At 36.7% G+C, this 23,220-nt stretch overlaps 3 protein-coding genes and 1 pseudogene across 4 annotated transcripts; 2 read left to right on the forward strand and 2 right to left on the reverse strand.

The window, feature by feature from the left end:
- Window positions 1-1,124: 1,124 nt before the first annotated feature.
- Window positions 1,125-3,037, forward strand: LOC127432549 (39S ribosomal protein L48, mitochondrial-like). Its single transcript, XM_051683757.1, has 8 exons — window positions 1,125-1,262; window positions 1,426-1,478; window positions 1,572-1,603; window positions 1,694-1,776; window positions 1,877-2,046; window positions 2,214-2,316; window positions 2,446-2,535; window positions 2,779-3,037. Exons 1-8 carry the CDS (start codon window positions 1,182-1,184, stop codon window positions 2,854-2,856), a joined length of 690 nt encoding a protein of 229 aa, XP_051539717.1. The 5' UTR covers window positions 1,125-1,181; the 3' UTR covers window positions 2,857-3,037.
- A 338-nt stretch (window positions 3,038-3,375) lies between these two features.
- Window positions 3,376-5,445, forward strand: LOC127432924 (dnaJ homolog subfamily B member 13-like; annotated as a pseudogene).
- Window positions 5,446-5,593: 148 nt separating this feature from the next.
- LOC127432923 (mitochondrial uncoupling protein 2) lies at window positions 5,594-8,276 on the reverse strand. Its single transcript, XM_051684451.1, has 8 exons — window positions 8,139-8,276; window positions 7,857-8,017; window positions 7,257-7,477; window positions 6,655-6,868; window positions 6,354-6,548; window positions 6,170-6,271; window positions 5,902-6,082; window positions 5,594-5,804 (listed from the first exon to the last, which is right to left on the reverse strand). Exons 3-8 carry the CDS (start codon window positions 7,380-7,382, stop codon window positions 5,693-5,695), a joined length of 930 nt encoding a protein of 309 aa, XP_051540411.1. The 5' UTR covers window positions 7,383-7,477; window positions 7,857-8,017; window positions 8,139-8,276; the 3' UTR covers window positions 5,594-5,692.
- Window positions 8,277-9,692: 1,416 nt separating this feature from the next.
- Window positions 9,693-17,395, reverse strand: LOC127432959 (mitochondrial uncoupling protein 2-like). 2 transcript variants are annotated; one of them, XR_007895820.1, is made up of 11 exons: window positions 17,308-17,395; window positions 16,606-16,625; window positions 14,539-16,261; window positions 14,303-14,439; window positions 13,974-14,181; window positions 13,632-13,839; window positions 13,346-13,543; window positions 13,154-13,255; window positions 12,881-13,061; window positions 11,550-12,770; window positions 9,693-10,404 (listed from the first exon to the last, which is right to left on the reverse strand). XR_007895820.1 is itself a non-coding variant. In XM_051684503.1 (10 exons), exons 5-10 carry the CDS (start codon window positions 14,097-14,099, stop codon window positions 12,665-12,667), a joined length of 921 nt encoding a protein of 306 aa, XP_051540463.1. In that variant the 5' UTR covers window positions 14,100-14,181; window positions 14,303-14,439; window positions 14,539-16,261; window positions 16,606-16,625; window positions 17,308-17,395; the 3' UTR covers window positions 9,693-12,664. The 2 variants fall into 2 exon arrangements, 1 of the variants encoding a protein (XP_051540463.1); XM_051684503.1 differs by having other exon boundaries at window positions 9,693-12,770.
- Window positions 17,396-23,220: the final 5,825 nt, after the last annotated feature.

Genomic DNA, 23,220 nt, shown 5'->3' on the forward strand with positions numbered 1-23,220 from the left:
AATGCAAAATACTAGTTGTTAACATTTAAATATAAAAAATATTAGTATAAATATAGTACTGACCAGTGTTGGGTAAGTTACTCTAAAAAAGTAATTAATTACTAAGTACTAATTACATCTTCTACGGTGTAATTAGATTACTGTACAAGTCTGAAAAGTAATTGTATTATTTATTACTAATTACTTTCTAAAAACCCTTCTCAACCTCAACCAGATGAAAAATACAAGGATAGACATGAAACTGTTCTTTTAATTCTTTCAAATAAATAATATAAAATCAAATAAATTATTCACGAACTGGCCAAAGAATTTAAGGGGGCAGTGTTAAATTAGAAAACATGTATTTTAACATTAGATTTTAAATTTCAAATTTAAATTCACTATTGTTTTATATAGAATTGTTCTATAGTCTATACAGTATTTAACGCAATTACATCAGAAGTAACTGTAATTAAATGACTGAAAAATGTAAAGTAATCCCTTTAATTTTTTTCAATGAAAAAGTCATTTAGTTACAGTAATTAATTACTTAGTAATGCATTACACCCAACACTTGTACTGACAATAGTAATATAGATATATTACCATATCCAACAACATTTAAAAAAATAAATAAAATTAAATAAAAATAAAAAAAACTGGCCAATATATATATAAAATAAACAGATCTTCAAAAGAAAGTTGTGAGAAAAGCAACAAACATCCTGCAGTGTTCTACAATTTGTGTTTTCAGTTTTTCACTCGCTTTTAAGTTATTACTTATTAAGTCTTAGTTATTACTTTATTACAGTGGTATTAATCGATGATCAGTGTTTTCTGTCTGTAGTGCAGTCTTTAATGGTTCTATAGTTTATTTTTTATTTATTTAAGCTCTTTCAAGTATTATTTTGTAACTACTTTGGTCTCAAGAACTTATGCTGTGTCTATACAGTATTTTCTTTCTTTTTCTTTTAATTGTCTAAGACAAGTAATATAATCTGAAATACTGAACATCAAAAGCCTGCGGAATTTAATTACACATAACAGAAGTTGAGTCATTCTCAAAAATGTATGGTTGATATTTCTGATGTGGCGTTTCAGACCAGCAGGTGGCAGTAATGCGAAATGCAGTCAAATGAACCCATTGAAACCCGTGAAGAAGACAGAGTGCAGTACATGCGCTTCCCTTTGATAAATATTTAATGATTTTGGCTACGTTTCCTTTTAACTTTACCAATGAATTAAAACCTCAACGTTCAACAATGAACCACTTACTGAATAAGGTATGGTATGACATCTTTAATTGCTGGTTTGTTGCAGTGTAGCATATGTTGTCGACGTATCAAGGTCGTAGAGCGCATGATTGAGTATATTTTATTACAGTGTTTTCAGACAATATATCAAAAGTTCTTGTTCTTAATGTTTGTATCATTCTTCTGCCTCCAGGTTTTATGTTTTCAGAACACACGGACGCTGTTGGGCGCAGCATCGTCGCTCCAGTGGGTGTTAGATTATATTGCTCTGTCATTGATCTGTTACACTGATATATTAAAACCATAAATTTCATTTAATGTTTGTTCCTGTTGTCACAGAACTGAAGTTTTAACGACACAGATGCCTTGGGGTAAGAGCAATTAAACTGTTATTTATAATCTGTTCAGTATAATCCATAATTAACTTTCATTGATCTAATGATGTTTCTGGGTCAACTCAGGTGTCTTGTTAACTAACAGACAGTACAGATCAATGCCCACGCATGGTATTGGGAAATACAGACATCTCCTTCCAAAAATATTGGTAAGACCTTTTCATAAAGGTTTTATCTGTGCATGATGTAGGTTATACAAAATGCTTTTGTGCAAGTTCAGAGACTAACAGAACTATTATTTTCATTCAGCCAAAGAAGAAGAAGGACAAAATTCAGATGAAACAGATCAAAGCAGCAACAGGCACCAAGTTTGGTGTGCTTAATGTGTGTGTTTCAGGATATGACATGACTCTAGTGGAACATTATTCCCAATATATCCACAATCTCTGCAATCACTTGGAAATCAAAGTCGATGAAAGGTGGGATAGAGAAAGATTTTTTTTAAAATATCATTATATGCCTACTTCAAAAGTATTGCAATTTTAATAAATTGATAATTAAAAAGATACATAAATTCATTGTACATCCTATGAAGTATTCTATAAGTAAATGAGGGAATTAATTACCTCTCATTTGCATTAATAAGTTATGCCCTGCCAACAAAGACCACAGAGGTCATGGTGATGCAGGACCAAGGCACCAAGATGTATGTAGATGGAGTTTTAAAAACCCATGAACGTGTTGTTCAGGTAGAGTAAATGTAAGAGCTTTGAGCTTGGTCGTATTAAAGCATATCATTTTAAGATTGAATAAAATTTATGTGTTCAGGTTTTCTATACATGAACAATTTATTGGTGGCATTTTAATGCTCTGTTTAGATCAGTGAAATGAAGGCAACACTTTGTCCTATATTTATGGAGGTTATTCTGAAGAATCAGCCTGAGGGAGTGAAGCTCTGTGTAAAGCAGGTCAGAAAAGGATCATACCTTACCATCATTTACACTATAGAATGTATTTTCCAGGCCATATAAATGTGTGTATATTTAGTCTATAAATCTATGTGTGTACGAAGTCTGATATTTCCTCTAACATCAAGCTGATATTTATTTCTAGTATGTCTGGCTGAATTTATAATTTCTTGTAAAATGTCCTGTGCAATTGTTGAGATTTATTTTGATGATGTCGTGTTTGTATTTTGTCTTAAATTCCAGCACACAGAGGCTGATTTCCAAGCACGGTTCAAAGCAAGACCTGAGCTTGAAGGACTTATTGCCAAAATGAATAATTAATAAATATTTAAATAACGTTTTTATATATGAATTTGTATGTTTCAATATGTTTGTTTTTCATTATAAAAGTGATCACACACTTTTACACATTTAATACTTTAGCAGACTTTTCTACATTGTTTCCTGTAATAAATCTCTGATGCAATAAAATTAATATCTGGTCATTTTTGCTTCTGATCAGTTTATTTGTGACAGTAGAAGCAACAGTAACTGTTATAAAGACATTAAATTCAGCCTCATATGTTACCAACGTTGTCAACCTTTTTTTTTTTTTTTTTTGTTTCCCGTATGAGTTTTTTAAGATGAGAAAAAGGACTACATTACCCTTCGCTGTTCATCAGAGGACTACATTACCCATAAACTCTTGCTACGTTTCCATGGCAGCCTCACTATGACAACAGTAAACCAAATTCATAGCTGATGCTATGGCAAATGTTAATTCTTACTGATTCACGCTCGCTGTATTTATACCTTTATACGGTTAATGTTAAAAGATAAGGTTAGTTAAACAGTTCGGCGATGGGCAGAGACTACTACGCTATTTTGCAAATTAACCACAATGCCACAGCTGCTGACATTAAGATGGTCTTATTTTGTGTGTGTTTTTAATAGTTTATATAGTAGTCCAAAACTTGCAAAGCTGGAGTTGTCAGCCGTTCAAAGCAGTCGTTTGACTGAAGCGTGTCTTTATCTCGGTATCCGACGTCTCGCGCTGAGGCATCATCCGCGCAGCAGCAGCCACCTGCGCGCCGCCGAGCGCTTCACATTGTTCGCGGAGGTGTTTGATGTGTTGAGTGACCTGGAGTTCACCGTATATTCAATACAAACCTACAACAGCACCAGAATACACAACATAGCATTAAACTTACTAAAAAGTAGCCTATTATATTTACATATATATATTTATTCATCTTAGACTTTTCTTGAATCGAAGTACTATGGTATTACCATCTGATAACATCACCATGATACTAGTACCTTTTTTGTAAGAGAACAACACCAGAGCAGTTCAACAGCCACACAATATGCCTACAGCTCCTGTACAGGTCCTGGTGTTTTCGGTTTCCCATTCAATAAACCACGTAAAAAAAAGCCACTTATAAGTTTGGAGAGGAAGGGTTAAAAGGTGGAAGCCCATCTGAGTTGGGTGCGAATGGCGCCTGGTCATCAGGATGTCTACCATAGAAATGAAGATGAAACTTTCTGACCGTTTTTTTGGAGGAGACCTGTTTGTAGGTCATCCTTTACAGGACGAAAAAGCTGGGTTATTGTTGCTTTAATGAATGGTATTACTTATGGGTTTTCGAAAAATTTAAGTCGAAATTAAATCTGTTAAGTATGAAATGGTCAGTGTTCTGGTGCTTTGAAGAATCACAGCTCTGATTAGTAATTCCCTATCTGTCAACTTACTGGGCCTCCACAGATTTCTTCACCAAAGATGGTAATGAGGTAACCCCAGCTTTTGAGAGCTTGCATGGACAAAAGGAAAAAACACAAACACAAGATCCACCAATAGTGAGAGAGACCTTCATTAAGCCTTGGAGGACCTTTACTATGGATGCACCAAAAAAAAAAAAAAAAAAAAAAAAAAAAAAGATAGCCTGAAGGGTAAGTACTGTGGAAAAGGGTATGTTAAAAATCAAAATTACTCAATTTCACAGCCAAGTATGTGAGAAATTCATTTCAGCAAGAAAACATGTTTAATGCAGATCATGATGAATGAAAACATGTCCAGCATAAGACAACATTTTAACATTCACTGTGAAAGCAGGATGGAATGAATGGACACAGATCACATTTCCAAAAGAGGGGAGGACCAGGCATCACTGAACACATTTGTAACAATATCATTGTGATGTTGCCGTTTTGTAGATTGCTGTTTAGCACAGTCAGTAAGGTCCCCCCCAGGGACCATACAACAATCGCAGCGGATATAGTTTGTCATATGATAAAAGTAACACCCACACTTTGTCTGGTGGAATGATGACTTGTATATGCTTTGTGATACCACTTTTGAGAAGGTGAGAAACTTCAGCACAAAGTTGTAACAAACTAATATTTAACTTGTGATCGCTATACTGGACTAACATTTTTATAGTTCAGTGGTTAAAAATAAATTCTGCTCTAAAATAACTTTTAGATTCTTAATTTGAATACATTTAAGTGACATTCATGTCAGGTGTTCAATTTTGGTTTGATGGGTCTTTAAACACTGCATTTTGCAACACTACAGGCTTTGACTGGTTTCTCAGTACAAGTTGAGACACTAGATGGCAGGCTTCTTAACATCCCTATTAACAGCACCCTACAGAGTGTAAAGCACTTACATAGCTCAAATTCATAGCAGCTGGTCTGTGGGGTGGCACGCTCTCTGAAATGGTGTAAAAGCAGTTGACACTTGTTTTACTATCAGGATCTTGTTTGTTGCTGCAATAGAACTATGTGGTCTTCATTTTGTAAGGGCATTTTCCTTTAAATTTATGCAACAGCCCTCAGCACACCAAAGTTGTGACTGGAAGGAATGCCTCACCAGCAACCCATCCAGAAGAGTTCATTACGCATTTCCCAGAGAATCACTCAGAGAAGAAACTGCATCTAAAAGCAGGCTCTTTGGTCAAAATTTGACTATTCATCAAAAGTCAGTTTAAGTGACATTAAACTCCTGAACATTAAGGTATGTGCTAGTTGATGCTGATGTTTGAGAAACTCTGATTTTTAGAAGACACAAATACTGTATAAAGGCAAATAGTCGTTTAATGGACATGTAAAGTCATACAGAAAAGCTAAAAATCAAGAATTGTACCACATCAGAATCTCAACTAACTGCATTTTCTGCTTAAAGAGTAACCCAGTTATGGCGAGCTGCCATCAGGGCCCTTTTCAGCTGCTCATAGGTGACAAACATAACCACATTCCAGGAACCCAGCCTCAGAAAAGACGGCATGAATCTAAAAAAACAAAAACAAATACAGAGATGTCAATAAAATTTTCATCCTCATACCATTACAGTAAAGCTACAGTTGGTAAAACGGTGATGAAACGGACCCCTTGTAAAAAGCCTTTGGCCCCTCTTTAGTCAGCATGTATACAGCACAGTTGAGGGCACTGCTGTACTGGCCCTTGGCGGAGTTCATGTATCTTGTCTTCACAACATCAACAGGAGAAGCAATAATGGTGGTGCAGAAACCAGCTCCAAATGCAGATGTAAAGTGGCAGGGAAGATCATCTGTTTAAAAAAAAAAAAAAAAAAGCCTTGTAAATATTTTTGCTGCAGTTGCAGTCAGACCTTGAATTTTGCTGCATTTAATCTTACCAGTCATCAGTGACGATTTCAGAAGTGCATCTTTGATGAGGTCATAGGTCACCAGCTCAGTGCAGTTTACAATGGCATTGCGGGTGATGTTTGGGCCAGTTCCTATAAATGTAGATTCAATATTATAGAGCAAAACCAAATAGAGGGCAATGTAACAAAAGTGCTTCCTTGTTGCTCAGCTCACCTTTCCACAATCCACGAAACCCCTCTTCCTTTGCAATGGTCCGATATGCATCCATAGTTCCATGGTAACGTTTATTGGCCCCAGAGCCAATCTGAGCCTGAAAACGGACCTTTACAACATCGGTGGGTTGGGCAACAGCGACTGCCATGGCTCCAGTTGTACATCCTGCCATCAGCCGGCTGCCAATCCCTACATCTAACAAAGGGAAGAAAATGCATTGCACATGTTAATGAGAGAGGGCTCAGTTACCAAATGGTTTACAAAGTGTTTGGCTTGCACATAGCACATGGTTTGAACTTACGTTCAGAGCCTTTGGTGTAGAACTGTTTGACGGAATCATAGAGGCCAATGCGTACAGAGGCAAAGCTCATCTGACGCTGCAGTCCCGCAACCAGCCCGCTGTAGAGACTGCGTGGTCCCTCAACACGCACCATGGTGCTGATCGTGCCAAACACTCCACGATATTTCACCTGACCATGGCATGTGTTAGCAGGACCTTTGGCCTCCCCTTGAATCTGTTCAAAACAAAAAGGTGGATGGGAAAATCTAACTTTACAGAATCACAGGGGAGAAAGCAGCATCTTCAGCTCAAAGGGTCCACAACGATTCTGGATCTGCAAGGATAATCACCAAGGCCTGGACCTGCTTATGTGGCTAGTGTAAAGAGAGTCAAAAGAAAGATAAAGTTGACGTCAGCATGTGTGTGACTTAGACCTTTCACCTGAAATAATAAAAACATGGTTAATTTTTTTGCTGCAGGGAGTTGACCCGGTTTCAGAGGTGACCCAATGGCCACGGGGGTCTATTGGTCGTCTCCAAACTGAACTGCTAGCTCAGCTGTGGTTCAGTGCAAACAAAAAGGTCTTATTTCAACAAGTCAAACTGCATACAATAAAGACTCACCTGAAGCCGCACTTTTGCTGTGTCAAGCGGAAATGTGAAGAGGTCCGCAATGCAGGCTGCAGTTCCTGCACCAATAAACTTCACAGTGGCTGTGGGGGGCACATCACTAGCTTTGAATCCAACCATGTTTGTTGCAACCGGAATCACAGGAATGTAAAGGTGAACTGGAATGATTCTTGTAAACCAATGAAGTGAACAAGATGGGTGAACTCCACCCTAACCTGAATTAGAAAGTCAAAAAACATTTATTTTAGAGTTTATGGTATGCATTAAATATATTTTTGTAATTTTGTTTGTGCCATTTAAAACCATTTGAGGAACAACTCTTGTGCTTTGTTAAGGCATTGGTGTGACAAAAGAACAGACTAAACAGGAACATGTTCTCTCTGATATGCAAACAAGGTGATGACGTCATGTAACTATCGTTAACATCCGCACCATGACGCGTTGTTTGCTTTCTACCACACAAATAACTTCAATAAAAGGAAGTACAGACAAAAGACAAGTCAGTGCGAGATTATGTAACGCTGACAATAAATCCTAAACCAACTACAAGACAAATGATGAAGTGTTTTTAAAAAATTAGTGCTTTGAACGAACCGGTTTAGATGAGCTCGTCTTCGCGCGGGTTTCTCCTTGCCGGTCAAGATTCCCTAAAAGTGTCTCTCTGGTTGAAATGACTTTCAACTAAAATTTCGGTGGCCTTTTCTTCCATAGAGAAACGTTTAAAAACTGTACAAGTAAAACACATACTCCAAAGTCTGCAAAACAAAAACATTTACATATATTGATTTACAGCTCAGCATCAGTTCAAATATTAAAAGAAAATAAATTTGCAAGTACCAGAGAACGTCTACTCGTAGTGTGGAAAGTTTTACTCACCTTAAACGTTAAAACAAAGTGTCACTAAAGTTCGTTTACTTGGGGAACAACAACTTTCTCAGAAAATTGACGGTTAAAGTCACAAGTGTTTTGACGAGTTCAGAGTGCTGCAGCTGCGCTTTTAAGCGCCTTCAGGGCGCCACGTGACACGCGTGAACGCATCATTCAGCGCATAAATGACCGCCTTTACAGACACAGACAAGTTTCTTCGTTTTCGCTCCAAGTTATTATTAAATTGGAGAATTATTAGACATTGAACGACTCTGGGAGCTTAATAATATCGAACATCATCTTTTTAAATATAATTCTAAAATAAAGATTTTCTTAAGATAAATTTGTCACGTCTCTTATAGTTAACTGAAACGCTGAGCACGAAGAAACATTTTCATACATTTACAATGTTGCTTATGTTATTCATAAAATAAGTGTTCAATGCTCCTTTCAAGACCGACTGGTTTTGCTTTTGCATACCCTGACAGCAACAATGTTTAGGCCAAATCTGTCTTAAATTTGGTACTTCTGGTTTGCTTCTTGCTTTTTAGGTTTCACAGATGTGTATTAAATTGAAACTCTCTTGGAGAATGTAAAGCCTCAAAGCAAAGTTCAGTAATTGTGTTCACCTGAGACGTGTACAAACCATATGGTGACATGTGCTTTATTAACTGCACACTGCTAATTATTATAGTATAAGTATTGTCATATGAGTGAATTTCAGGTCAGTCAGCACCTCCATTTACAGAGGCTGTGTCCGAGACAGAAGGCAGCTTCCAAGCAGGGGTGTTGCAGTCATTTTAAAAGTGGGGAGCTGGGACCCAGGTGTCAGTAGGTTATCCTTATCTAAACCTAACCGATCAGTAGAGTGTAAACATGATAGGAAGCTGTTGTGTGTGACAGAAGCAAGTACTTGTCATGTAGACTGGCTGTAGCGACGTACAGATTCATACGAATTTAGAAAAGTCTAAATAAAAGAGAGTGTGTAGGATTTAAGAATCAAGATCGTTCAAATGAAGATCGCGATTAATCGGAAAAATAATAATTTTACCCACCCCTATTTCACACATGACAATAAAAGACTGAGCACAAGCTGTCCTTAAATAAAATATTTAATCAATTAATGCCAATTGTGCATGTGAACAATTAGATTTTTTACCCTGTACTTGTGCATTGTGGGATTTAGATTTATCCAAGTGGCTCGAGTGTTTTGTCCGTTCACCAAAATTCATTCAGATCCATTTAATGATTCGTTCAGTGACCATTTCTGGTGATGCCACCTGGTGATATCTTGTGTGAAATGAGTTAGTCACTGAATCAATGATCAAAAGAAAGTTTTCATCTTTTAAAATGTATATGTCTACAGACCTACAAAGAGACTTTAGTAGAGGTTTTATGCATTATAAGAACAAAGCAAATCTATAATTTCCCTACAGTTTGTGAGCAGCTGAACATGACTTTTATCAAAAGACAACAATAATAGTCTTATATTATTATACGTTTCAATAACGTCTTTATGTTTTCATGTATAAAATTGCATGTCTACATATCTCAGAATCAGAATCAGAATCAGAAAGAGCTTTATTGCCAAGTATGCTTACACATACAAGGAATTTGTCTTGGTGACAGGAGCTTCCAGTGTACAACAATACAAAAACAATACAAAAACAGCAGCAAGACATAGATAATAATAAAAGTGCAAATCTAATACAAATCTGTTATCTGTTATGTACATTGCAAATGTTTTTTTTTTTTTTTTTTCAGAGGAATGAAATGGCAGAAGAGGTCGGATGTGTTGGATAAATATAAAAAAGACTAAACTGTGTATTGCACATATTTATTGCTCAATGCAGCAATTTAACTGTTCATGAGATGGATAGCCTGAGGGAAAAAACTGTTCCTGTGCCTGACGGTTCTGGTGCTCAGAGATCTGAAGCGTCGGCCAGAAGGCAACAGTTCAAAAAGGTAATGGAAAGGGTGAGTGGGGTCCAGAGTGATTTTTCCAGCCTTTTTCCTTACTCTGGAAGTGTATAGTTCTTGAAGGGGCGGCAGGGGGCAACCAATAATCCTCTCAGCAGTCCTGCTGATGTCTGATTTCATAGCTGAACCAAACCAGACAGTTATTGAAGTGCAGAGGACAGACTCAATGACTGCTGAGTAGAACTGTATCAGCAGTGCCTGTAGCAGGTTGAACTTCCTCAGCTGGCGAAGGAAGTACAACCTCTGCTGGGCCTTTTTCACAATGGAGTCAATGTGTGTCTCCCACACACAGGTCCTGTGAGATGGTAGTGCCCAGTCAATATCTACTGACTTCAGTAAAATGCCTAAGTGTTCTAAGAACACAGCAGATCTATCTTTTTTCCTACAGTTTGTCGACTGCATACCAACAATGAGGTAAAAAACAAGAGCTGATATTAAAAATAGCTTTACATATTTAACACAGATCAAGTAATATGCTTAAATTGGCAAAAAAACAAAACAAAAAAAAACACACAAAAACATCAAACTGTTACCTCTCAAACATAATGTAAAAAGTATATCTTAATGAAGACTCAGGCACTGATATAAACTCCACTTCAATCTGTGCTTAAAAGAAGGATTGTCCTTTGTTTTTTCCTGCCGTGCATTTTACGTAATGCTGCCAGTTAAGAACGATACACCGATAAATAAATCTCATTTGTGTGTTCCTCATCTCTAGATTATTCGTTTAGATTAACATCAATGCCGATAAAAAACATGGATAAACGAGCATTGTTGAAAGCAACTTTATAGAAAGGAACGGAGCTGCGTTGATTAGACTGTCTGACTGAAGGTCTATTATGTAAGGGTTATTTCAGCTCATGAAACTCACCTATGATTGGCTGGATGGTTGCTCAATCAGCCCAAAATAACAAAATGCAAAGAATACTGTGTACAGGGGCCTGGGTAGCTCAGCAAGTACTGACACTGACTACCACCCCTGGAGTCATGTGTTTGAATCCAGGGCGTTCTGAGTGACTCCAGCCAGGTCTCCACAGCAACCAAATTGGCCCGGTTGCTAGGGATGGTAGAGTCACATGGGGTAACCTCTTCATGGTTGCTATAATGTGTGGTTCTCGCTCTCGGTGGGACACATGGTGAGTTGTGCGTGGATGCCGCAGAGAGTAGCGTGGGCCTCCACACGCGCTGCGTCTCCGTGGTAACGCGCTCAACAAGCCACGTGATAAGATGCGCGGATTGACGGTCTCAGACACGGAGACAACTGAGATTCGTCCTCCGCCACCCGGATTGAGGCGAGTCACTATGCCACCATGAGGATTTAGAGCGCATTGGGAATTGGGCATTCCAAATTGAAAAAAAAAAAAAAAGAATACTGTGTACAAATCTACCATTTGGACTCGGTATGGGTTTAGCTTGGAAAAGTGTGGGGGACTGAATCACCTTTTTTAAAGAGTGCAGGGGATGTGTCCCCCACGTCCCCCCTGGCTGCTATGCCCTTGCTTCCAAGGTACCTTGGTGCCTTCCCAAATCTCTGAATATGGTGACCATGATTTTGCCCAGCCAGTGAAGTTGCTGTTATTTCTACTCAGTATTTCATTAGTTTACTGCTTACAATTAACCTGTCAAAACAGTACACTTATTGTAAAGAGCAGGACAAGACATTTGTCACTAAATACATGAGATTAAAGCTAATGAAAAACACAACTGCAGTTATTTCAACAAATTGAAGTACAGGCCGGAATAAAAACACTCATGATATTTCTAAAAGATACACATCCTGGTGTTCCTGAAACATGCTATTTTTCTTTCAAACTTCACAGATTTGCAGTTGTCTTCTTGTAGTTTACTGGACACATGCATTTCCTCTTTCCCTCCAGCTGTGAATCTCACAGCTCTGTTATAATGAAGATTTTGTTTGTCTGGTTTAAGAGGCCGTAAAACTACAGATTGAAGATTGAAGCCACGCTGATCCTTTGTTATTGCAATGCGAACCATTTGTATGTGTAGTGTTTTGCCCCTGGTGGTCTCAGGCTCTCTATTGATTTGATCATTGATACAATCTGATTAAATAACTCTTGGGTTAAAGGGAGTCAATTGTAAATTATGCAGATGTGGCCACAACAGATCTAAATGTGGTTTGTGTGTTTTATCGTTTAAAAACTGAAATTAACATAAAAAAAAAAAGCTTTATTTGTTAATTTATAGTATAAATACAGACATTCATTCAACCATGGACCCAGTTTTCATGACAATTTAGAAATATATATAAACAATGGACATGTAACTCCTCACACCATTCCTCTCAGTGCCCTAAAACACTGAAACTAAGACAAAATGTGCGCAAATTGATTTATCAGCCACATTTTTGGCAACTAATTTTTTAATTTGTGATGAGCTTGGTTAATATGTCACAACTACAGCCTTTCTCTGAGATAAGACTTAATCTGGTGACCCAGGGAGTTCTCTGTTCTTATTACAAAGAGAACTGTCCCCTCTGTTTAATCACAGTCAAAAGGTACTGACAACAAAATGTCCTCAGTCAGCCTTCAGAATGGTTACTCCCATGAGTGCTGCGTTCTAGTCAGCAATCTCTTGATTTGTTCATAAGAGACAAACATCACAATGTTCCAAGATCCCAGCCGAAGGAAAGAGGGCACAAAGCTGTTGGGGAAGATGAAAATGGCACAGTCATGGCACCGGAGGAGTCTTTGTTAAAATGAACTCACTGCTCCATGTACTGTAAATAACAGTAATCGAGAGCATGCTCTTACCCCTTATAAAAAGCTGCTGGTCCCTCTTTGGTCAGCATAGTGAGAGCACAGTTAAGTGCACTGCTGTACTGGCCTGCAGATGAGTTCATGAAGCGGGTTTTTACCACGTCTACCGGAGACGCCACAACCGTGGTGCAGAAACCAGCACCAAATGCAGCAGTAAAGTGGCAGGGTAAGTTATCTAGAAAGGGAACATGGACATAAAAAAACATCAGCAACTGTTTTCAGAGAAACCATGGTGATAGTGTAGGGTTTATATCACGGGCCCCATACCTGTCATGAGATTGTATTTCAGAATGAGTTCCTTGATGATGTCATAAGTGACCAGCTCTGCACAGTTTACAATTGCATTCCTTGTGATGTTTGGCATACAGCCTAGAATCGGAAAAACAAGGACACATGGAAGTGTACTGCCAACAGACAACATCAACCTTGAATGACATGTTAAGGCCAAGTCTAACTCACCTTTCCAGAGCCCACGAACACCCTCATCACGGGCGATAGTTCGATACGCATCCATTGTGCCATTATATCTCTTTATTCCATCTGTCTGACGCACTTGAGCTTGGAAACGCACTTTTACAACATCTGTAGGCTGTGCAAAAGCTACAGCCATGGCCCCGGTGGTGCAGCCAGCCAGTAGGCGAGTTGCAATGCCTGCATCTGCAAAGTATAGATCAGATTGTTAGCATCGGTCTTATATTTCCACAATCATTTCTGTCTCCATTCATCTAAACAGTCTGATACACACTCTCAGATCCTCTGGAGTAGAATTGCTTCATGGAGTCATAAAGACCAATGCGAACAGATGCGAAGCTCATCTGTCGTTGCAGTCCTGCGACCAAACCGTTGTACAGACTCCTTGTACCCTCTGTACGCACCATAGTGGTTATGGTGCCAAATACTCCGCGATATTTCACTGCTGCCAATTCTGAGGTAGCTTTAGACTCTCCCTGGATCTGAAATGAGATGATACAATGCTGAAAGCCACAACAGGTGGATTATCTAAACAGGGCTGACTTAATCAGGTACTTAATGTGCTTTTTGTATTAGTCCATTGATTCAAACACTTAAGATCTTCATGGGTTCTCACCTGAAGCCTCACTTTGGCTGTGTCAAGGGGGAAAGTAATTAAGTCAGCAAAACATGCTGCCGTACCAGCTCCGAAAAACTTGACAGTGGCAGTTGGTGGCAAGTCGCTGGGTTTGATTCCAACCATTTTCTGTGCTTAGATTCGGACAAGATAAACAGCAGCAAAGATATTTTTACTTTATTTGCTAGAGCTCCTCTTGTTTCACCACCTGACGGGGAATAAGAGAGAACCAAAACAACAGGGGCTGAGAATCATCTTAATTTTGATTAACTTTTTTTTTTTCTTTGGAAAACAAACAAATCTAAATGATCTTTTCAGTTCCACTTTACCTCAGCAGACTGCTGATTCCATGTCAAGTCTCTTCCAAAGGGATAACTCTTTTATCTTTTGTTTTAAATGTTTCAAAAGCATTGGCTATAAAAAATTGTGTCTCAGTGTCCCAAAGCAGCATACCAGCAGCACAACACTACAGAAAAACATTTAGAGTCAGGAGCAAATCTTGAATGGATTATAAAAAATATGGAAATAATCTGACAATATTGAGTGGAAAGTTTTTTTCACCAACCTTGCTGTAATATGAAATTGTTAATCCAAATTCAACTGACAGAAAGTAAAATAATTATTCCCACCCAGAGGTTAATCCACCGAGTGTGTTTTTCACCTGATAATGATGCGACCGGTCTGTCAAACTCTGAATTTATAGGCGTGTGCCGGTTGCAGCTGGTCCTGTGTGTTGCTTTCGTCACACATAGTTCTATTTTTAATTAAACTGTGTGGCAGGAGATCCAGTACACTTGTTTACTAGTTGTTACTGATAGGTTGGACTTCACAATTAATTGAAAAAATAATCGAGATTACAATTACGGCTGCTGCAATTAACTAATTGTGAAAAGCATCAATTACAAAAGTAAATTTACTTAGATTTAGTCTTGTTGAATTAAAATCTAGTGGTTGAGCATTGTAACCAATTGCAGACATGTTCATTGAGTACATAAGCCTATCAGTAATGGTGTGACAAAACTAGAACACTTCCATTATAATAACGATATAACTGCGATAATTAAGGAACAAAGTTTGTTTTTGGAGGTGTAACTTACATAAATAATATGGCTTCCTATTTGCCCCTCCCCACACACACAAAAGGAATTTAATGTAAATTCTATTAATTGAAATAAATAATTGTGATTACAATATCAAGGGAAATAATGACAATTATGATTTTTGTCATAATCTTGCGGCCCTACTGATAGGGTTGTTGTCTATCCTCCATAGCAAAGGATACAAATATCAGTAAAATAGGACAAATACATTTTTGGGCACTTCTGGATACCTTATTTTATTATTTTTATATTTTTTATTTACTGTTTATTTCTTATATTTTATTACTTTTGTATTTATTATTTTTGTTTTGTTATACAAAATAAATGGCAATTATTGTGCCTATATATCCATAGCTAATTCTGTTAATTAATAAAAACATTTAAACATTGCCATGTCAGCAAAAGAATTTTGGTTTCTTGAACATTTCTACTTTTATTACATTATTTATTTCTTGTTATTATTAACACAAATATAGATGTTCATAAACACATGTGCTGGGCCACAGTCATGCATATCTGCACTGCGTCACCTTTTCCCCACTTCCCAAAACACGCCTGGCAGATGGCCAGCAGGGGGGAATTTTGCACTGTAATCAGAGTGGGCTCTTATTGGCTGCTGAGTGTGCCAGGGGCTATATGTTTGTCCTATCAAAGAGGGAGTTCGTCATTTTGATCTGAGGGCTGGCAATTTTAGGGATCAAAAAAGGCATATAAAGAGATGTGGTCAGAGATTTGAATATTGTTTCCATTTGTTTATCATAAAACAATATATGGATACTTTTTTTAAAAATACAAAAATAAAAATTTCTTTCTGGATATATATAGACACCAGCACCTTACAGAAATTTAGCAGAGGTGATTGGTATATCCAGAGAAAAACAAAATGTTCTTAGACGTAGCTCCTCCCAAAACATGTTAAAGTTGTATAATACTATTCAGGGAATGCCACTCTTTACAGCCAATCTGTGTGTGTGGGAGTGCATATGAGACATCAGCACATCATAAATCAAGAACCTCTGTAGTCCAGATCAGATTGGTTTAGGTTTAGACTAGCAGGAGGCCCTGGGTAAGAGAGGGTACAGGCTGCTCTTTTGTCCTCACGCTAAGCAACCCTGCACATAAACTGGATCTTTAGGGTTGAACCTCACAAAAATGGAAAAGCAAAAAATGTCCAGGTCATATTTCATCCTGAAATTGAAAAGATAGAAAATGAGATATTATATTTTGCATTATGAAATGAAGACATCAAGAAAATGTCTGCAGAAAAGTAATAAAAATTAGAATTTTTTTCATTTTGGGGGGGGTAAGATGCTTATTTGTTATTAAATACAAAACATTAAAAAATGTCACAGTGCAAATAATTGTAAAGGATCCAAAAGCTGTCTTAATTTTTTTTATGCAAAATGTAATTCCTTATTTTTATTTATTAATTTTGTTGAATGTGGGGTGAGATCTGGACATTTCTTCATTAGTCTCAGCCTTTAAAACTTTTTTTTTTTTTTCATTAAAAGAAGGCAATTTCCTTGACACACCTTGCAGTGTATACTGTGATCTAAAGAAAACAAAGAAGATAGGTCAGTACACAGAACAGAATGTAGAAAGACTTGAGTTGCATAGAACACTCAATAATGACACTGTCTAATGCTTCTATTTAAGCCTTGGCTTTGAAAAGAGACACAAATGACAGTTACATCACCGTACCATTATCATGTTTCAATGAATAGTGTGAAATACTTGTTGTCTTAATGTCAGAAGCATTAAGCCTGCTGACAGAGAGAGATGTGGAAAAAGTAAAAGCAAATTAACCATGGGATAGGACAGTCAGTTTATGAAATGGTTGCGTTATTGTTTTGATATTTCCTCCTGAACTGACACAAAAGCTATCGCACCATTCAAAGAAACTAAATATATAATACTAAAACTAGGTGTCTGCATTAGACTCGGTTTGCTACTGTTTGCTGTCGGCAGGCCCTCCCACCGTAAGGTCTTTTTAGTGTGAATGAAAGACCAATGAGCTCCCAGAGTGGATTTGCGTCACTGTTCAGATCAAGACTTGTACCTTTGCAAAGAGTGATAGTTGGATTTTAATGTCACTTAAACAACTTAGTTATTTTTCTACATATTTTTGTACTCAGTGCAGTTTCAAGATTTGTTTTTTATGTGTGTGTAGATAAAAGAACCCCTTGTATCTTTCTTTTGCATATTGTTGCTAGTCTGTAAACTTGATGTCCTACCTTTGCTGTCTGCATCCAGCTAGAACCAGTTTCTTTAACGTTCCCTATGATCTTTCAGCTTCTGAGAGAGGTAAACAACCCCCACGTCCTACCAGACAAACATGCACACACAACACCCAGAACTGAAATTGGATATATCCTTGGCTGACACAGACATTAATTCATGTCTACCACAGACAGCAGCAGTTGAGACCTGCCTTATGTTTGAATAAATATTTCCTTTGAAAAACAAAGACACATCTATAATGTACTAAGGGAAATTTCAGTAGGTCACATTCAATCTATGGAAAAGTATGTGTCAGTCTTCTCAAAACTCATATGCAGTCATGCATCAAACAGTGCCCCCAAAAAGTAAGTGGACACTAAAAAATGTATGTCATAGCATTAGATACCAAAATATCAAACCAAGTGGCATCTGCAAACAAATGATGCTAGAATTAACGAAAGACAGTTTGACAGTAAACAGAACAATAAAAATTCCAATTTAAGACATTGGAAAATTCAGGGAAAAACAAGGTCTATTTTTGTATTGCTTACATTGGAAACAGGATTTACAGTGATCGAGACAATTATGGCTGGTGATTTTCTATGTCATGAGCTTTTCAAGGCCCCGATGTTTCAGTGTGTGCATCCTAACCAATAACCTGACCAATAAGCAGGTGGAAAACTTTAACATTAAAAAACAAATCACTGCTGATTCCAACATGCCTTTCCCATCATGCCACATCATTCTTTGCAGGCTATTGCTGTGTCAGCTGGCCTACTGCCTGAATGCAATTATCTTCCTACAGAAGTGGCACTCTAGCTATTTGTGCCCTTTTCTTTACACTCAGGCATGAGTCAAGGGTGGCAAATTTTAGGAAGCAAGGATCCTCTGTAAAAAGCTGAAATAGACTGAATGAAAGAAACATTAGTGCTTGTTATAAACTTTTGCCTGTGTAATTGTCTGTTTTTTTTTATCTTCTTTTCAGCATAAAAATACATTTACGCTATTGATGTATTAGAGGGCTTATACATAAATTAGATAATTTCATCAGTTATTAGTAAATGTGACATTCCTTTGAACCTGAAATGCAAGGAAATGTTATACAAAAATATATTAAACGATCAAAGGGTCAAAACTTAACTCTGTGTAACATGGGCATTGGCTTGCAGAGAGCAGATATTTAGTGCAAAAGCACTATATTAAAGTCCACCAACCTATAGATGGTAACAATTAAAACAAAATTCATCAAAAACATTAAAGGAATAGTTCAACCAGAAATAAAACTTCTCCTATTTACTCACCCTCATGCCATCCCAGATGTGCATGACTTTCGTTCTTCTGCTGAACACAAACAAAAAAAAGATTTTTAGAAGAATATCTCAGCTCTGTAGGTCCATTCAATGCAAGTGAATGGTGACGAAAACTTTGAAGCTCCAAAAAGCACATAAAGGCAGCATAAAAGTAATCCATACGACTCCAGTGGTTTAATCCATGTCTTCTGTAGCAATCTAATCGATTTTAGGTGAGAACAGACCAAAATATAACTAATTTTTCACTGTACATCTTGCCATTGCAGTCTCTAGACATGATCATGATTTCAAGCTTGATTAAACTTCCTAGTGTTTGACGCATGTGCAGAGTGCTAAATGGCGCTAGGAAGTGTAATCGAGTTTGAAATCATGATTGCTAAAGAGACTGCTGATGTCAAGATTTATAATGAAAATGGAGTTATATTTTGGGCTGTTCTCACCCAAAACCATTTGGATCACTTCAGAAGACATGGATTAAACCACTGGAGTCTTAAGGATTACTTTTATACTGCCTTAATATGCTTTTTGGAGCTTCAAAGGCCTGGCCACCATTCACCTGCATTCTATGGACCTACAGAGCTGAGATATTCTTCTAGAAATCTTCTTTTGTGTTCTGCAGAACATTTTTGGAGGAACTTTTGCTTTAATATTACATTATATAATGCTATATAATCAGATTGATATAACAAATGTTAATTCCAATAGTTGGAAATTCCATGGAAATCAAGGAAATTCTGTATGTAAATTTTAAATCTGCAGTACCTTCAGACAGCGGAAAAAAAACATGACACAAAAAACTCTGGTGACTGTACGCATGTATTTTCTGATGGGAAAGACATACTGTAATTATCTAACCCCTGTTTTAATTGAATAGTCATTTGATAAGAGCAAATACTTTTCCAGCCAAAGATAGAAAGTGAGAAAATAAAGGGAACAACCAAAGGGAGGGAGAGCAAGGAACTGCCTGGAGTTTTAAACATGAGTCTTGTTTGACTGGTCTTGCAATAGTCAGGTGATAAACAAGGAAACTCCTCCTTATCTTGATATTCTGCAGAGAATGTGTCATATGCAATATAAAATGGTTCTCATGAGGTTCTTCCACACAAAAGTTTATTTCTAGGCAAACATGAACCATTAATACAGCAGAAGACTACACAGCGACCAGTTATGACCATGCATCAATGTACATTACAAAGCTAGCAAAATCCATTGCACATTGTACTATAATTTCAAAAAGCTTGTCGCAAGAAAACATGCCGAGTCCTAAAATTTCACGGCATGCCTTGTCATGACTCAGCAAACTGTATAATGTTGCCTCCGCCAATTAAATAGCTGGAGTTTTTTCAGACCACTCTAACAAGATTGTAAATTTGCTTTTATTATTCAAATGGCTTACAGACCCACATATGCAGCTCATGAAAATTATGTAACACATGCTAAATAGCAGACAACATCTGGAAGAAATGATTTTGGCTCCAGCCAATCAGCTTTTACAAAAAAATCTCTTCTATCCTTATCATTAAATCTTTATTGAAGGCGGAAAAAATAAAAAATAAAACAAATACCACTTCAGTTCACATAACACATAAATACCTCCACTTCAACAGCAGGAGGTTGCACTATATACAGCCCCTTATCCACAATACGAGCCCTAAAAATCATAAGATTAAGAGCATGAAATTACAATCACTTACATCCAGAAAGAGAACATGAAAAGCTTAAAAAGAATAAGAGTTACATAAGTCTGGCAGCTCTTTATGCTCAGCTGATTTTCTCCAGAGTGTCTGTTCTGAAGACACTTTCTGTTTAATCAATGAGCAGCTTTTTATGGCTCAAGTTCCACCAGCCTGATCTAGTTGGGGTAATTGTAGCTTAGTGGTTAATGAGTTGGACTAGTATTCCAAAGACTGCATGTTCAAATGCCAAAAAGAGAAATGAACTATGAACTGAACAATTACTTGGATCCCATTTCACCATTGTGTCCTTAAGTAAGCCTCTGTAGTAAGTGTACTGTAAGTCACTCGGAATAATGACGTTTATGGATTTGGCATATAATTTTATTCAAAGTGACTTGTATCAGCGTGTGTTCCCTGAATCAAACCAATGACTTTGTTGCTGCTAGTGCCATGCTTTACTGCTACAAGAAGATACAAAGTGAACATTTTACTTACAGGAATTCCTTTCTAATGGGAATATAAGGAAGTGTCTGTTCAATGATAAACAACCTGCAGGCAGTTCTTACCCAGTTGTAATAATAATCTCTTTTCTAACCACAAACATTGAATGTTACTTCCAAGTTACTTTTAGAATATACTTAGCATTGTGGTTCAAAATAAGCCAAAAAATTCAGATTTTTGTTTTTTCACGTTTCCACCCATCTGGACAGGTCTCACTTCTAACTGGGGGACTTTTGATACTGTTTAGTTTCTTTTGTCTTAATCAAAGCACTGAAACAAAAACTGACTTAAAGAGTGTCCCAGTTATAGTGGGGAAAGCTGATGCAGAGTCAGCTAGAGCTGAATGTTCTCTACACACCAGTTACGTCCTGTCTGCAAGTGCTATGTCTGATTACAGACCTCAAACTGTATTGATAATAAACACGAATAGAATAATATTCATCCACTGTTGAAAAAACAAACAAATAAATCAAATAAAATTTAAAAATGTTCTTCAAACGATTATTCAAAATAGCTTTGTGCTTACTCCATTACCCAGAAATTATGGAAGTCCAGAAGTGCCTTTTACAAAAGAATGAAGGAATAAATTATCAATCTATTAATCTGAAAATAAAAATGTGAATAAATAAACCAATTTATAAATGGACAAATAAATAGACACATTTAAATGTGTTTATTTAATTCATGTTTTAAAATATACTTATATTTATCAATAAAATAGCACATTAATAAGTCATTTTTAAATGCACCTTTTAAATGGCGTTTTAAAAAGCATTTGGTAATTGCTTTTCTTCATCCATTTGCCAGTTGCTTTTCTTTATTGTTTGACTTTTCTTTTTTTTTTTTTACCATTTGTCAATCCATACCAGCTGAAGCCCAGTAGTGCCAATTAAAAAAGAATGAAGGAATAAATTATCAATCTATTAATTTGAAAATAAAAACTTGAATAAATCAATCAATTGATAAATGGACAAATAAAGATATATTTAAATGTGTTTATTTAATTAATGTTTAAAAATGTCATTATATTTAACAATACAATTGTGCATTAATAAATCAGATTTATTTCATCTTTAAAATGTCATTAAATGTAGCAATAAATGAGTATATTAATGAGTCTTTTAAATGCACTTTTTAATGCACTTTAAAAGCACCTTTTAAATTGTGCTTGAAATTTTTAAAAGGTTTATTTATTCACATTTTTATTTTCAAATTAATAGATTGATAATTTATTCCTTCATTCTTTTGTAAATGGCACTCCTGGGCTTCCATAAGAAACAGAGTGAGTTTGCGAGTTAGCTAAGTGGCAGCGCCCTCTGTTGGCGTTTAATGACGATGTCAGAGGTTAATTAACTTATCGGAGCTCATATTGAATGCACGAGACGTATGATGCACGAGTTCACTTGCTTAGTGATCTACAGCAGTGGTTCTCATCCAGGGAGCCTCTTCCCTGGGTGTCGCAAGATGACTTAAATGTTTAAATTTAAATATATTAAAACAATCTTAACTTAACTGAAAATGATAAAATAAATGAAATGGTGGAACAGCTAAAATTTAAGATGTATGCAACGCAAACAACAATTAAACTGACATATTTGGTGAAAATCCAACACTGAGCTGGCATTTTAACCATTTTTTTTACATTTATTTATTTATTTTTTTACAGTATAGAGGTATGGCCCTCAAATATGGTTTCAGGCAATAAAGGGCCTTGGAGTCAAAAATGTGTTTGTGTCTAAAAAGTAACCGGCCAGTTACCAAAAGTTTCCCAAAAGCTGCATGTGATGTTCCTACACTGTGTTTATTTGGAGTTCTATAGAAACCCTATATCTACCGCTAAACCTAACCCTAACCTTAACCCTACCACTAAATCTAAAACTAAACCTCACCTTAGGAATGAGACTCTCGTGATACTTATGTTGTCAGGGTGTTACCTTCTGGACACTGTCAAAAATGTTAAAAACCACAGGAAACTATTCAGCAATTCATTTCTGTCCAAAATTGGCTTTTCATTCCATTTCTTTCTTTCTGTTAGATATCGGCCTTTAAAGGACCGTTCATGATAGTTCTTTATTTCTTTCTCTTTTCTTTATTTCTTACTCTCTCTGGTTCTTTCTTATTTCTTTCTTTCCTTTCTTCCTTTCTTGTTCTTTTTTCTTTATTTATTACTTTCTCTATTGTCCTCTTTTCTTTCTTTCTCTCTCAGATATTGGCCATTAAAAGTTTATTCGTGATAGTTCTTTCTTTTTTCCTCTGTTCTTTATTTCTTACTTTCTCCCTTTTCTTTCTTGCTTGCCTTTTCACTTTCTCACCTTTTCTTTCCTTTATCACTTTTCCTTTTCTTTTTCATCTATTTCCTTTCTTGCTTGCCTTCTCGCTTGCCTTTTTCTTTCTTTCTGTCAGATGCTGGCCTTTAATGGTTCATTCATGATAGTTTATT

The sequence above is a fragment of the Myxocyprinus asiaticus genome, chromosome 42, assembly GCF_019703515.2.
Source record: "Myxocyprinus asiaticus isolate MX2 ecotype Aquarium Trade chromosome 42, UBuf_Myxa_2, whole genome shotgun sequence".
In the NCBI taxonomy this organism is placed as follows: Eukaryota; Metazoa; Chordata; class Actinopteri; order Cypriniformes; family Catostomidae; genus Myxocyprinus; species Myxocyprinus asiaticus.